Source organism: Nelumbo lutea, chromosome 3, assembly GCF_056320005.1.
Source record: "Nelumbo lutea isolate HS-2025 chromosome 3, American lotus-T2T, whole genome shotgun sequence".
Classification (NCBI taxonomy): domain Eukaryota; kingdom Viridiplantae; phylum Streptophyta; class Magnoliopsida; order Proteales; family Nelumbonaceae; genus Nelumbo; species Nelumbo lutea.
Window position 1 is genome coordinate 42091791 of NC_142686.1, and position 12130 is coordinate 42103920.

The window sequence follows — 12130 nt, forward strand, 5'->3', positions numbered from 1 at the left end:
GAAAAATAAAAAAAGCTTGAAATCTTGGGCCCGAGTCCAATTTGAAGACCAAAAATCCAAGCCTAGCCCATAAAAAATTTCGGGCTGGGTTGGTCCAGGCTCAGGTTTGGCCTGAGAAGCAATAGTAGACTAACTTTATCTCAGAGTGGGTTGCAGAAGGCTCAAATGCATAAAATTGGCAAAAGTCACCTAGGGACATTTGAAGAAGAAGAAGAAGATTGTAAAGTTTTCCTTACCTTTCTCTTCTTTTCCCTACCTTTTCCTTCAAGCCAAACATAGCCTAAAAGAAAAATGAAAAATCTATGGTAGGAAGGGTGAATCTTGATAAATACATTCGATTGATTACTACTTTTATGATAAAGGATGGTTGGTTAAATCAATGTATGTTTAGGATCAGTTTATCATGTCTTTTGGGTATTATAGTTGAATCCAAATTTAAGGCCCCCTTTGGTTCATGGGAATAGGGGTCTGAATCAGAATTAGAATGAGCTATTCCGATTTCAATTGTTTGGTTGGATGGAATCGGAATCCCATTCTCATTCTTACTAGAATGACATTCCCCCATTTGAGGGTATGGCCATTCCCTGCCCCTCCTTAGGGAATGAAATCCTATTCTTGCTGATTTCAATTCCCATTCCCATAGTCTGTTTGGTTTGTAGTTGGAATTGGAATCGGAATCGGAATCAAAATCCTTTGGAATCCGTGTCGGAATGGTTCATTCCCATAGTTTGTTTGGTTCAGACAAGAATGGGAATGAGAATTAAAATCAGTAGGAATGAGATTTAATTCCCAAGGGAGGGGCAGAGAATGGCCATTCCCTCAAATGGGGGAATGCCATTCCAACAGGAATGGGAATGAGACTCTGATTCCACCCAACCAAACAGTTGGAATTAGAATAACTCATTCTGATTCTGATTCCAAATCCCTATTCCTGTGAACCAAACAGGGCCTACTCACTTTTTAGGCAAAACCTATGGTGCTTGAAATGCAATAATCATAATAGCATTGCAATGTAAAAATTTTGAACCAATGATAAAGCATTGAATCATACACTTTGTGAAACATGAATCAATGTACACAAACCATGAATATGGTATCTTTAATGTGATAGGTATCATACAACTTTTTGTTTTTCAATGATGCTCCTAAAAAGACAAATAAAAGCTATCATATACGGGATCAAAATGCATATTTGATAATTTTCAAAATTCGAAATTTAAAACAATATTCTCTGCATTCAAAGTTCAGAAGAAAGAAAAGTTCACCAATAAAAACATACCTCTTAATATAATTATTATATTTCAATATCAAAATTCAAAACAAATTGAACAATTTCAAATATTAATACTTATGAGAAGAGTAATCTTTTCTACTTATAATTTATAGGTAACATACGTAAAACCCATCTTCCCCACATTTTTTAATCATGTTCCTTATTATAAGCTCCAAAAAGGAAAGGGTTAATCATTTTCCTAATCCAAAAATTAAAATTTTCCAATGTGGTAGGTAATAAAGCAACATATGATTTATTTGTTGTATTATGATTGGGTCCAATGGATTATGGATACGTGTCATGTGTGGTAAAAGTAATATCCTTTTCTATTGGTTCTTTAGTTTTGACTCTGAGAGACTTGTATTACCTGGGTAGATGTAGAATACAAGGTGGATGGGGGCTGATGGTAAACCTGGGGCAAGCTTCAGAAAACCATCTTGCAATTGTTTGTTTGTTTGTAGGGAAAGGAAACAAGATAATAATAATAATGATTAATAATAAACAAATGGGGTGTGCAAAGGGAAATAAGGTTATTTATTTTCATTAACTTCACATGGGGTTGAATGGTGGATGACTTCATATCAGGTCCCGATTCTCCCGAACAAAGGGTCCCAACAGCTAATACAGTAGTACGAGTTCAGATCAGCTACCAACAACTAATAACATCTCAACCGGTCATTGCAATCACGCATCAGGAACATCTCTCATCAAAGATAAGAAGATATTTTCCATGCGAAACTGTGGCCTATTGAGACAGGGTTGGCAGCGTTTTGTAGGTAAAAGATCTCTATTCATTGAGAATATCCCCCTTGTCTTTCATGTTATAGAGTAGGGAAAAGTAGTCTTCATCTCACAGTAGAATTTTGAATTACAGCCCCCATAGTACATTAGTAATCCCCCTTTGCTCATAGATGGGGTTAAAGAATTAGGAACTGATTGACTTGGGAACTGATTAGGCAACTGGTTCTGTTTCACCCTAAAGTTAGGGGCGTCCATGGTTCGATTAATCGAATCATGGCACTTTTCTGTAAATTGAACTGATGGTACTGGTTTTTCCAATTCTCCAAACCGAAACCGAATCGGTACCACCAGTTAACCGGTCCGTCGGTTTCAGTTTTTGATCAGTTCGGTTCTTCAGTTTTTTATATTTATAACATATATTATACAAATATATGTATAATATTATATAATAAATAATAAATGATATATAATATATTATAAATATTTGAAAAATATATAATATATATAATATATTTATAAATAGGTCATTCTAAATATGATATAAGTATATATTTATATTTATATTTATATATATAATGAATATATATTTATATATAATACATAGAAAATATGTGACATATATTAAAAATATATATAAAATATACATAAAAATATATATACCGTTCAGTTTGGTTAACTGTCGTTTTTTTTTTTGTAGATTAACCAAAATTCGAACCGATCCTTCGGTTTTTCAAAAATCCTGAACCAAAACCGAACCAATCGGTTTGCTTTTCTCAATTTGGTTCATTTTTTTGGTTTTTTATGGACACCCCTACCTAAAACTTCTCCTAGGCCAAAAACCATTGATCTGATCAGTAACCCAATGACCTGGGTGGTTGAACCATTGACCCATCAATCAAGACAACCCAAATCAAATCGGATGATCAGACCATTCAACCCAAGAACTAGTCCCCAAAACCGAATGATCATATCAATAGAATTCACGTTAGTACCCGATAGAGGAGACTGGATCTACTCCTTACACAAGGCGCCTCACACTGGCCTTACACACATCCTATCATGCATTGGGAACATCTCCTGTAGTTAATAAGTTGTAATTCACGGGAGATGTTCCCAATGCACAGTGGATGTGCATGTGAGGCGCCCGTGTGAGTGAGTAGAAGATCCCGTTCCCCCATAGAATACGTCCTATAGCGCCCCACAACACATCCATCCGTGAATTAAAAGCATCTTCCAATCACAAGTGCGAGAGATGTTGTCAATGCACGGTGAGAGATGTGTGTGGGGGGACGCCCTGTGGGGCGCTGATTTGGTTTCAGGTCGATCTATCAACATCAGCGTATGCAAGGGGTTCGTGATGATGAAACTGGCCATGTCAACATTCCGCGCTCTATCTCTTTCTCACTTGGCCAGTACTCAGTAGCAACGCGGAAGAAGGTTTGAAGATTCTTGGTCTCCTCCTCGCTCTGACTTTCTTCTTTTTATTTCGCCTCATGTTATACGAGTGAGCTTTGAAGGAGAAGTGGTCAGCAATTGGACCTCCTTACTCTATCTCTACTGGCCATGACCAAAGACCGGTCTATCAAACAAAAAATACTCGTTTTCATCGGTCAAACTTTTTTCTTCCCCTTCATTCAAAATGGCTCTCTCCCTCCCTTAAATGTAACCATTCCGCCTCTCTCCTTCTTCGGGTTTTAGCCGCCTCCGTCTTTCTTTCAGTTCTCCTCAGAAGTCAGACCTCAGCTGCAACTAAAAATCCAAAAAGAGATAGGAAGACAAATATCAAGTGTACCCTTTTCAAAATTTGGCTCTTCTAATTAGTCTCTCACTCCCATTTCCGTTTTCTTTAATTTTCTCTGAATTTAGTTTCTTAGGCTACTGAATCAAGCTTCAGCCTTCAGGCTTCAACGCAACAAACCATAGACGACTTTAGCAGACCTGTTGAAGATAGGTTGTCTCTCGAATAGCGAAAACTTTAGGAAGGAAAAGCTAGTAAGTTTCTCCCGTTCTGCTAAATCTCGAGTAGCTACTTTCATGTTCCTGAGTTCTCGTTTCCTTGACTTTCCGATTTGTTCTTCCTATTCTGAGACTGTTGGTGGTGCCCCCAATTTGACAGTTTCTGCTTCTTTGACTTCTCTTCTCAGTCTGAAATGTCTTGACTACTCTTGTTCCTAAAATGAACTAAAATTTTCCCATAAATTGAGCATCTTAATTTACCAGCTTATTTGCACGACTCACTGGTGATACTCCCCGTCACAAATTAGTTGTGGTGGAATATTCTAGTTCACGGTATTACCGATGGAGAACGCCGGGGAATGGGAGAAAAGTGCTTTGCTCAACGAGCTAATCAAAGGGAGGGAGATTGCGCTGAAGCTGCAGGTCCTAGACCCATCTTCGCCCGCAGAGATGCGCGAAATGTTGGTACAAAAGGCATTAATTACCTTTGACAGGGCTTTGTCGATGCTGAAACGGAATGGGCTGGAAACAGAAACTCAATCAACGCAAATTGTCGCCGGTGGCATGGTAGACTCCCCGCGCTCGGATAGTGCAAGCCCGAGAAGTGATGATTCAGATCGGCCTTTCAAGGATCAGGACCGCAGAGACATCTCAAAGAAGAGGTACTAGTTACTTGAAACTTTTTCATGAAGTTTTTGCATCGAGGGGATGATCTTGGATTTACCAAATTTGCTGGTTCGAATTCGAATCTACGTTTCGCAGAAAAACATTGCCCCGATGGACAGAACAAGTTCGCGTTGGGCCAGGGATAGGACTCGAAGGGCCTCTGGATGATGGCTATAGCTGGAGGAAGTATGGCCAGAAAGACATCCTTGGAGCTAAATATCCAAGGTGAGCAACAAACTCCATCTTTAACTCTCGTCTGAATATCAGTTGCTTTGAGATTTAATGAGTTGCAGTAGTTGATAGGAATTAGGAGAGATCATCTGCTTCCACCCCAGCCCAAAAGGCCAAAATTAGTGATCACTGCTCAATCAATCATATAGTTCTTACTTCTTAAGAGATGCCCCTTTCATTTCGTTGTGCTTTGCTCTGTGACAGGGTCTCTCAGGAGGAATTGACTCTGATACCTGGAGTCTCCTCCAATGATTGAGATTGCCTTGGCGAAACTATGCATGAAAGTACAGTTTTAGACTGTTTGTAGAAAATACAGACATACGCATTGATTGGAATCACGGAAGTATATGTGGCATGTAGATGTGGGCTGGCTGTATTTCGATACCTTTTCCGTTTAATTTCTTGACTTGGTAAATTGAAATATGAAAATTAAAGTCAAATCAAAACCCCAAGTCAACACAAACAGTTTAGAGATGAATTGAGTGAGGGCGTGCCGCGTACGTACGGACTTGGATATGAGCTTTTGAGTTAAGTCAAATTCAAGTTCATATTTCTAACTTGAAATGTTTTTATTTTGAGCTTGAGCCAAGCCGATCTCAAACATATGAGCTTTTGAATTAGACAAATTTGAGCTCATATTTCTAACTTGTCAAATATTCAACTTGTCTAAGCTAAAATCCACCCTGACAAGTGCCCACTACCCACTAAAAAATGAGTTGCCAATAATTTCTTTAGAAATCAACCAAATGATCTAAGCCGAGGCCAGCTTGACCATAGATCGAGGCACGGCCTCAGCCGAGTTACTAAATATAAGGCTGTTTATAATTACTGGCACTTGCAGCAATGAACATTGTTCAATTATCCTAATTAAAAATTTGTTACAATTGCAGAGGCTATTACAGATGCACCCATCGCAACCTTCAAGGCTGTTTGGCCACTAAGCAAGTGCAAAGATCAGACGAAGACCCGTCTGTCTTCGACATCACATATCGAGGGAAACACACCTGTATACAGGCATCCCATCTAGTTCCAGCCTCGACATCTACTGAAAAACCAGAGAGAAAACGGAACCAAGATCATCTTCAACCAGAACAACTGCCAAGCCAACAAAATCAATCCCGAGAGATTCTCTTGAACTTTAGGACCGGACTCAAGGTCCAAACCAACGATTTAGACTCTAGGGAGATGATATCTTCTTCTTTCTCCTTCCCTTCTACATCCTTTGGATGCATAAAAACTGAAAACCATATCTTCTCGCCTTCCACACTTGATAACAATTTTATGGGTAGTTATTCTCCTTCCTTCATTTCCCCAGCAACATCCGAATCCAACTGCTTCTCTATGTTGCCCTGTCGAATGAACAGCTTACAGGGGGGTCATAATTTGCAGACTTCAGAATCTGATCTCACAGAAATAATCTCAGCTGCTACTTCAGCAACGAATTCTCCTATTATGGATTTGGATTTCTCACTTGATACTGTGGATTTTGACACTAATTTCCCATTTGACACTCCTGGCTTTTTGTTGTGAAGAAAAACCAGAAAAAAAAAATCTGGTTTAACATTAGTGCTGTTGATCCTATATAGAATGTCCAGGAGGGATACCCATCTGTCAGAGCTGGTGCCTGAAAGCCTTCTCCTATGCTGGACAAGAGATATTATTTTTGTGTTTTTTTTTCTTTTCTTTTTTTTTTTTTTGGGGGGGGGGGGGGGGGCGGATTGAGGTAGATGAAGATTAGAGCTGTGTAACAAGTCTTTCCTTTTCTTTTTTCTCTTTTCCTTAAGGCCTAGTCTCAATTGTAATATTTCTATTCCTACCCTTCTGAGCTTGTACAACTAGATTGATTGTATTTTGTAACCTATATAAAATCAGCTGATATTATAAATTCTTGCTAGTCTTTACTGGATGAAAAGTTGACTGATTGAGTAATCCTTTGTTGGCCCTTACATCGTGAAGGACCCATTCCTGGAACTTTAACACAAGCATTTAGGCCCTAGTGTTAATCCCAAGAATTAATTAGTGGTTCACCCCATCATATAATCTCAATAGTTTGGATCCAATCTCAAAAACTACAATAAGTTGAAGATCTCAGCCACCTGATGAAAGCTAGATTTCTTGGACAGCTATCTGTAATTTTACTTCAACAATTTGACAAGCTAGATTTCTTGGCTCTTCATGGAGCACAAACATGCTTGTTGAACCCTACCCTCCCAATTAAATGGCTGGCCATCCTTGTTGAACCTTACCCTCCCCATTAAATGGTGAGTTCACATGGCCAAGGTTGCGCAAACATGCTTTCCATGTAGTGCTATTCTCTTCACAACTAGATATTTCTCTTTGGCCTTCAACTGTTCAAAATCAATTCAATGATCATTGTCTGATTTGACAAGCTTATGTCAACAATCTCTTACTGTTTTTTGCCTAATTGGTGAAACCTGTAGTTTGACAAGTGAAGTGCAATATGACATTAATTATTTATTGATTGTAAGTGATATTAATACAAAACTGCTAGACTAGAGTGGATAATAATACAAGTAGAATGAAACAATTCCTGTGAAACAGGTGAAACACCCATACAGTGCAAATATGGTAATGATAGTAACTACTGGGGTAAAGATGTCAGTATGTAGGACTTAAGTAAAGGCAAGTTTATGGAAGTAGAAGCTGCAAAACAGGAGAAAGCTTTCTTGAAGCCACAATCATTTTTTCCCCTTGAGTGGTCTCTCGACACCACAATTTTGGTCAAATAATTCATGGAAGCATTAATACCTAAGACAACATCAGAATGAAACAAAAATCAGTGCTTTGATAAACTCCATCCTAAAATAATATAAGGAAAGCACCTAGTTTATTTGCAAATTGAAACTGAAAAGGTCATTACTGTAAGGGGAAAAACATCATTTAAGCCAGTCTTTACTAAAGCATAAATTCATCATCTAAATGGATTCATCTGATGGATATCAAAGAATAGAGAAATAAACTATTTTAATACTTCAAAAAAAACCACAAAATTCAAAATTTTTTAATATTCCTAAGTATATAAATTTTAGGCAATAAATTTATGAGCTGAAACTATAAGGAAGCAGAAAAAAACTGAAAAGGTCATTACCAATCAGAATTCTAATGCTTGTCAGTCTGAGATTTGACTGAATTTAAATCACTTCCAGATACTTAAGTAAATTGACTGAATTTAAACCAGTAGTAAGATGGAAGATGTTTATTGCTTTGAATATAGCCTATTAACAATATTCTTATAAAATATATCATACCTATATGGAGGGTTTCTTCTCTTTGATCCTTGAAGTAACCATGGGCATGTTTTCTTTTGCATCCTTAGTTTTTCTTAGAGCTTGTCTCAGTCCCAACACAATGAACAAGTTACTGAGAGTGAGTAGAGACTCAGCTCCACCATGTAGCCAATCCACATTAGACAAAGAAGTTCCATAGTGCACCTTGGCTGCCCCACCACAAGAAACACGATCATAACTAACACAGTTTGTGTTCACAAGCAGTTAATACATGAATGCAAGTTATGTAAATTTTGTTAGTGGGATGTGAACTTACCATAAATTCCAGCAGGGACTGGTTTGACAAAGTTGCAGTAAAACCAACACGAAATGGATCAGTAAAGTGCAAAAAATGCTTCTCATCAAAGAAGTCATGGTCTCTTGAGTAAATTACAACCAATATAAAAAATAGCAACAAATTTATCAACGTTTCAAGGGAGACATATAGAATGGAAACTTTATTGAATAACTTTAGAACAGAGAACATGTTTGGCATTCATCAATCCCTTGCTTGGTTCCCTCCTCCATATGAAGAGCTAGAGCTAACATTCATGAGCAGGCCCACAAGTGCAAAGCAAACAACAAAGCAGATGTTTCATTGGAAAAAGTAGCATCTGATGATTGAATTCCTATATCTTATGATCTTATCCAGCTGTATGAAAACACCATTAGCCCATCGCTTTAAGGTTAGAATGCAACTTTAATAAATATTACCCAATCTATTAACATTTTCAATAGTAGTGAAAAACTTAATCTAACAAATATAATCCATATATACAGAACCAGTGTGACAAACTAAAGGAGAGTAAGACTTCTCTTAAATAGTTCAAATATCCCTTGTTCCTGAAGTAAACAGCATCTGTAATGTCTCCTTACTTAGATAAAGGACTGTTTTGAATCCCCTCCCCCTCCCTCTCCCTCTCCCACCTCCACCCCCACCCCCACCCCAACCCACCAAAAAAAAAGTAGCAGTGGTTTGCGGCTTTGCGCACAATCTTGCAAGGGATAAGATTTTTACCTAGTTTTTCCAAATTGAGAAGCATTCCTTGCCGAATTAGAAACCCACTAGAAATGTTAAGAACGAGGGGATCATGTCTTAGTTTGTCAAACTTCCTTATCTTGTCACCATTTCCATCCTTTAATTAAATTCTGTGAATACCCATCCATTCTAATTCTCAAGTTCAAAGATCGCTTGTTAGTGATATGAAAAAGAAAATAGTTTGGAGTCTGTTTCTTCACACTATTTAAGAATGACGAAAGAAAAATATAAATATACAAAAGTCCCTCGTTCTGTTCAACCATATCTGCAGGAGGATTATCTATTTTCATTACTTATATTAAATAAACTAAAAGGAACCAGTTCTGAAAAAAAAAGTAAATGGTTAAGTTCAATTTTCTTTTGTTCGTATATCAACAATCTGCAACCCCATCTCCACAGAAACCCCTGCATTCTAATTCGAGGAAACCCCCAAAAATACAAGAAAAAAGAAAACAAAAAAACATGAAATGACTGAGAAGACTTACTTGTAGCCCCAACGAATGCAAGTAAGAAGTAGAATCCGAAGAGAGTAAGCTTTGGAGCAGACTTGGATTTGGTGATGAAATATAAGAAACCAATGTAAGGAAAAAGGGAAACAGCAAAGAGCTGTGAAGCTATGCTCTGAGAATCAATGGTGGGTGCCCATGGATCAACCGGCAAAAAGCCACGAACTATTGCTCCTCTCCTTCTAACAGATATTCCGCTTCTGCTAAATCTGAAATTACTGTTTTTATCAAATGGGCTTCCACGGAGAGCTTGTGGGGAACCAAGAAAGATGGAAGGAACAAGAAAGTCGGGTTTCATACATAGAGGCTGCAAGCCGTTTATCATCATCGGCGAAGCTTCACCTTTTAATTGCAGAGCCTAAGCGATGTTCTGCACCACTCAATCCGGATGAAAAGTTGAATTAGTTTCTTTGCTCTTTCTTCTTTACCCAACAGAAGCGATAGACGGCTAAACTGTGCATAACCGGATGCTCTACACACCGCGGGCCGGACCGGGGCAGTGCTTACCTGCTGTGAGATACTTCAGAGGTCCGGCCCGGCACGGCCCATGGCACAAGCCCATGAGGGCCCGGGCCGTGCCACGGGGCACAAACCAGGCTGGCCGGCCTGCGTGCTGAACCTTGGGCCAGGTCGGGCCAGGCCATGATAGACATATTTTTTATTAAATTTAAAAATTAATAAAATTGAAAAAATTTTAAAATTTATTTTATATGACTTTTGATATATATAATTGTTTATATATGAAATAATAAAATAAAATTAAAAAATACAATACAATTGGAATAAAATATCATAATAAATTGAAAATAAAAATTTATACATATTAATATATTATATATTATTATATCATTATTATTACATACGATGATGCGCAATCCGGTAGGTCCTAGTTGTCGGTTACCTCGCCTTTGACGGGATTGGAGGTGCTTGAAACAAGAAAGAAATTGGAGACTTCCGGGGAGGAACCCGGTTGGAACACTTCGAAGCTCAAGTTGGTGCTCTTGAGAAGGCAAGGGGAATGAGGGACTTCAAGACCAGAAAGCACATGAATCACATACCTCATTCTTTGGTAGAGGGGGACCTTTTATAATCACCTTGGTACACTCACTCCCATACCTTTGCCAGATCGGGCATCATCACCTCCGCCAGATCGGGTGTCATTATCTCTGCTAAACGCCAATTTGGGTGTCATAACCTATGCCAGTTGCCAGTTCGGGTGCCATAATCTCTGCCAGTTGCCAGTTTGGGTGTCATAATCGCCATTGTCTTCCTTGTCAGGGTCGTCTCTACCACGTCTGAGATGGCGGTGGCAGGTGGTCGTTGGAGGGCGGCTGTCATGTGTCGGACCCCTAATCAGTTAGGCGCACCACCTTCATGGACGGGCTTCCTAGGCGTCAGGTACGACTGTTTAGTCAGGCAACTTGGAGCCAAAGTGGTGTGCGAGGTGAAGTCTTGAGTTCGGATAGAAGTGTGGCCCGAACTGCCCCAGGGTGGGTCAGCTTGGGTTTTTGCCCTTTGCGCTCCTTGTAAGGCTCAGGACCTCTAAGGGAGAGCTCGAGTTCTTCCTTGGGGAGCTCGGGTCGTGGGTTCCTTTTTTGGGGGGAGCTCGGGACTCATTTTCTCGGAACTCGGGTTGTGGGCCCGCTGTCGTGCCGAGCTGACGCTTCTGCTAGGTCACTCTCGGTTGCTTCCATGTGTCACGTGCCCAAAGGATCGGGCCAAATCTCCCTCCATCAATATATATATATATATAAATGTATATAATTATTGTATAATATATATAGGTCATACTAAGCTATGTTCGGCCACTAGCGGCACAACCCTATTTACAACTCTAACTTTGGGGTATGTGCAAATGGTTGTAGTCCTGGTGGCATCCTTCCTAAGTGGGTTGTGTATGTTGGCACACAAGCTTGGGCTAGTCGTGCCTATTTAACTTCATGATGTGGAACCTCTTAAAGATGGGATGTGCCACGTTCTAGGTATTATTTCTTTATTTTGTTGTTTTTTATTAATTAAAAATGAAAAAAAATGAAAAAATGAAAATTTAACAAAAAACACTTAATAAAATACAAATAAATAATAAATTGAAAAGAAAAGTTCAGGTATTTTATTTCATTTGAATTTAATGAATAGAAAGTAAAAAATAATATGAAAAAATTACAATAGAATTGGAATAAAATATAAAGATAATATAATAAAATTTAAAATAAAAATTTGTAGTGATATTGAGTGTTGAAAATCACAATTAAATTTAAATAAAATTGAAAAAACAAAATTTACAATAATTTTAAAAATGTTGTACAAATATTGAGTATACAAAAATATATATTGACTTTATTAGTTTAATATTTTCTTCAAATTCAACTTTTTAAATTATACCTCCTCCATCTCTTTCATCTTCATTTAGATTATCTGCTTTTGGTGAAAC

At 38.2% G+C, this 12130-nt stretch overlaps 2 protein-coding genes across 2 annotated transcripts; one reads left to right on the plus strand and one right to left on the minus strand.

Annotated features, from left to right (window-relative positions):
* The first annotated feature begins 3268 nt into the window (after positions 1 to 3268).
* On the plus strand, positions 3269 to 6752 carry LOC148864506 (putative WRKY transcription factor 53). Its single transcript, XM_088978615.1, has 3 exons — positions 3269 to 4632; positions 4733 to 4861; positions 5758 to 6752. The coding sequence occupies exons 1-3, from the start codon at positions 4313 to 4315 to the stop codon at positions 6395 to 6397; spliced, it is 1089 nt and encodes a 362-aa protein (XP_088834741.1). The 5' UTR covers positions 3269 to 4312; the 3' UTR covers positions 6398 to 6752.
* Positions 6753 to 7308: 556 nt separating this feature from the next.
* LOC148864507 (1-acyl-sn-glycerol-3-phosphate acyltransferase) lies at positions 7309 to 10218 on the minus strand. The gene is made up of 4 exons (XM_088978616.1): positions 9679 to 10218; positions 8432 to 8449; positions 8137 to 8324; positions 7309 to 7636 (listed from the first exon to the last, which is right to left on the minus strand). The coding sequence occupies exons 1-3, from the start codon at positions 10025 to 10027 to the stop codon at positions 8137 to 8139; spliced, it is 555 nt and encodes a 184-aa protein (XP_088834742.1). The 5' UTR covers positions 10028 to 10218; the 3' UTR covers positions 7309 to 7636.
* Positions 10219 to 12130: the final 1912 nt, after the last annotated feature.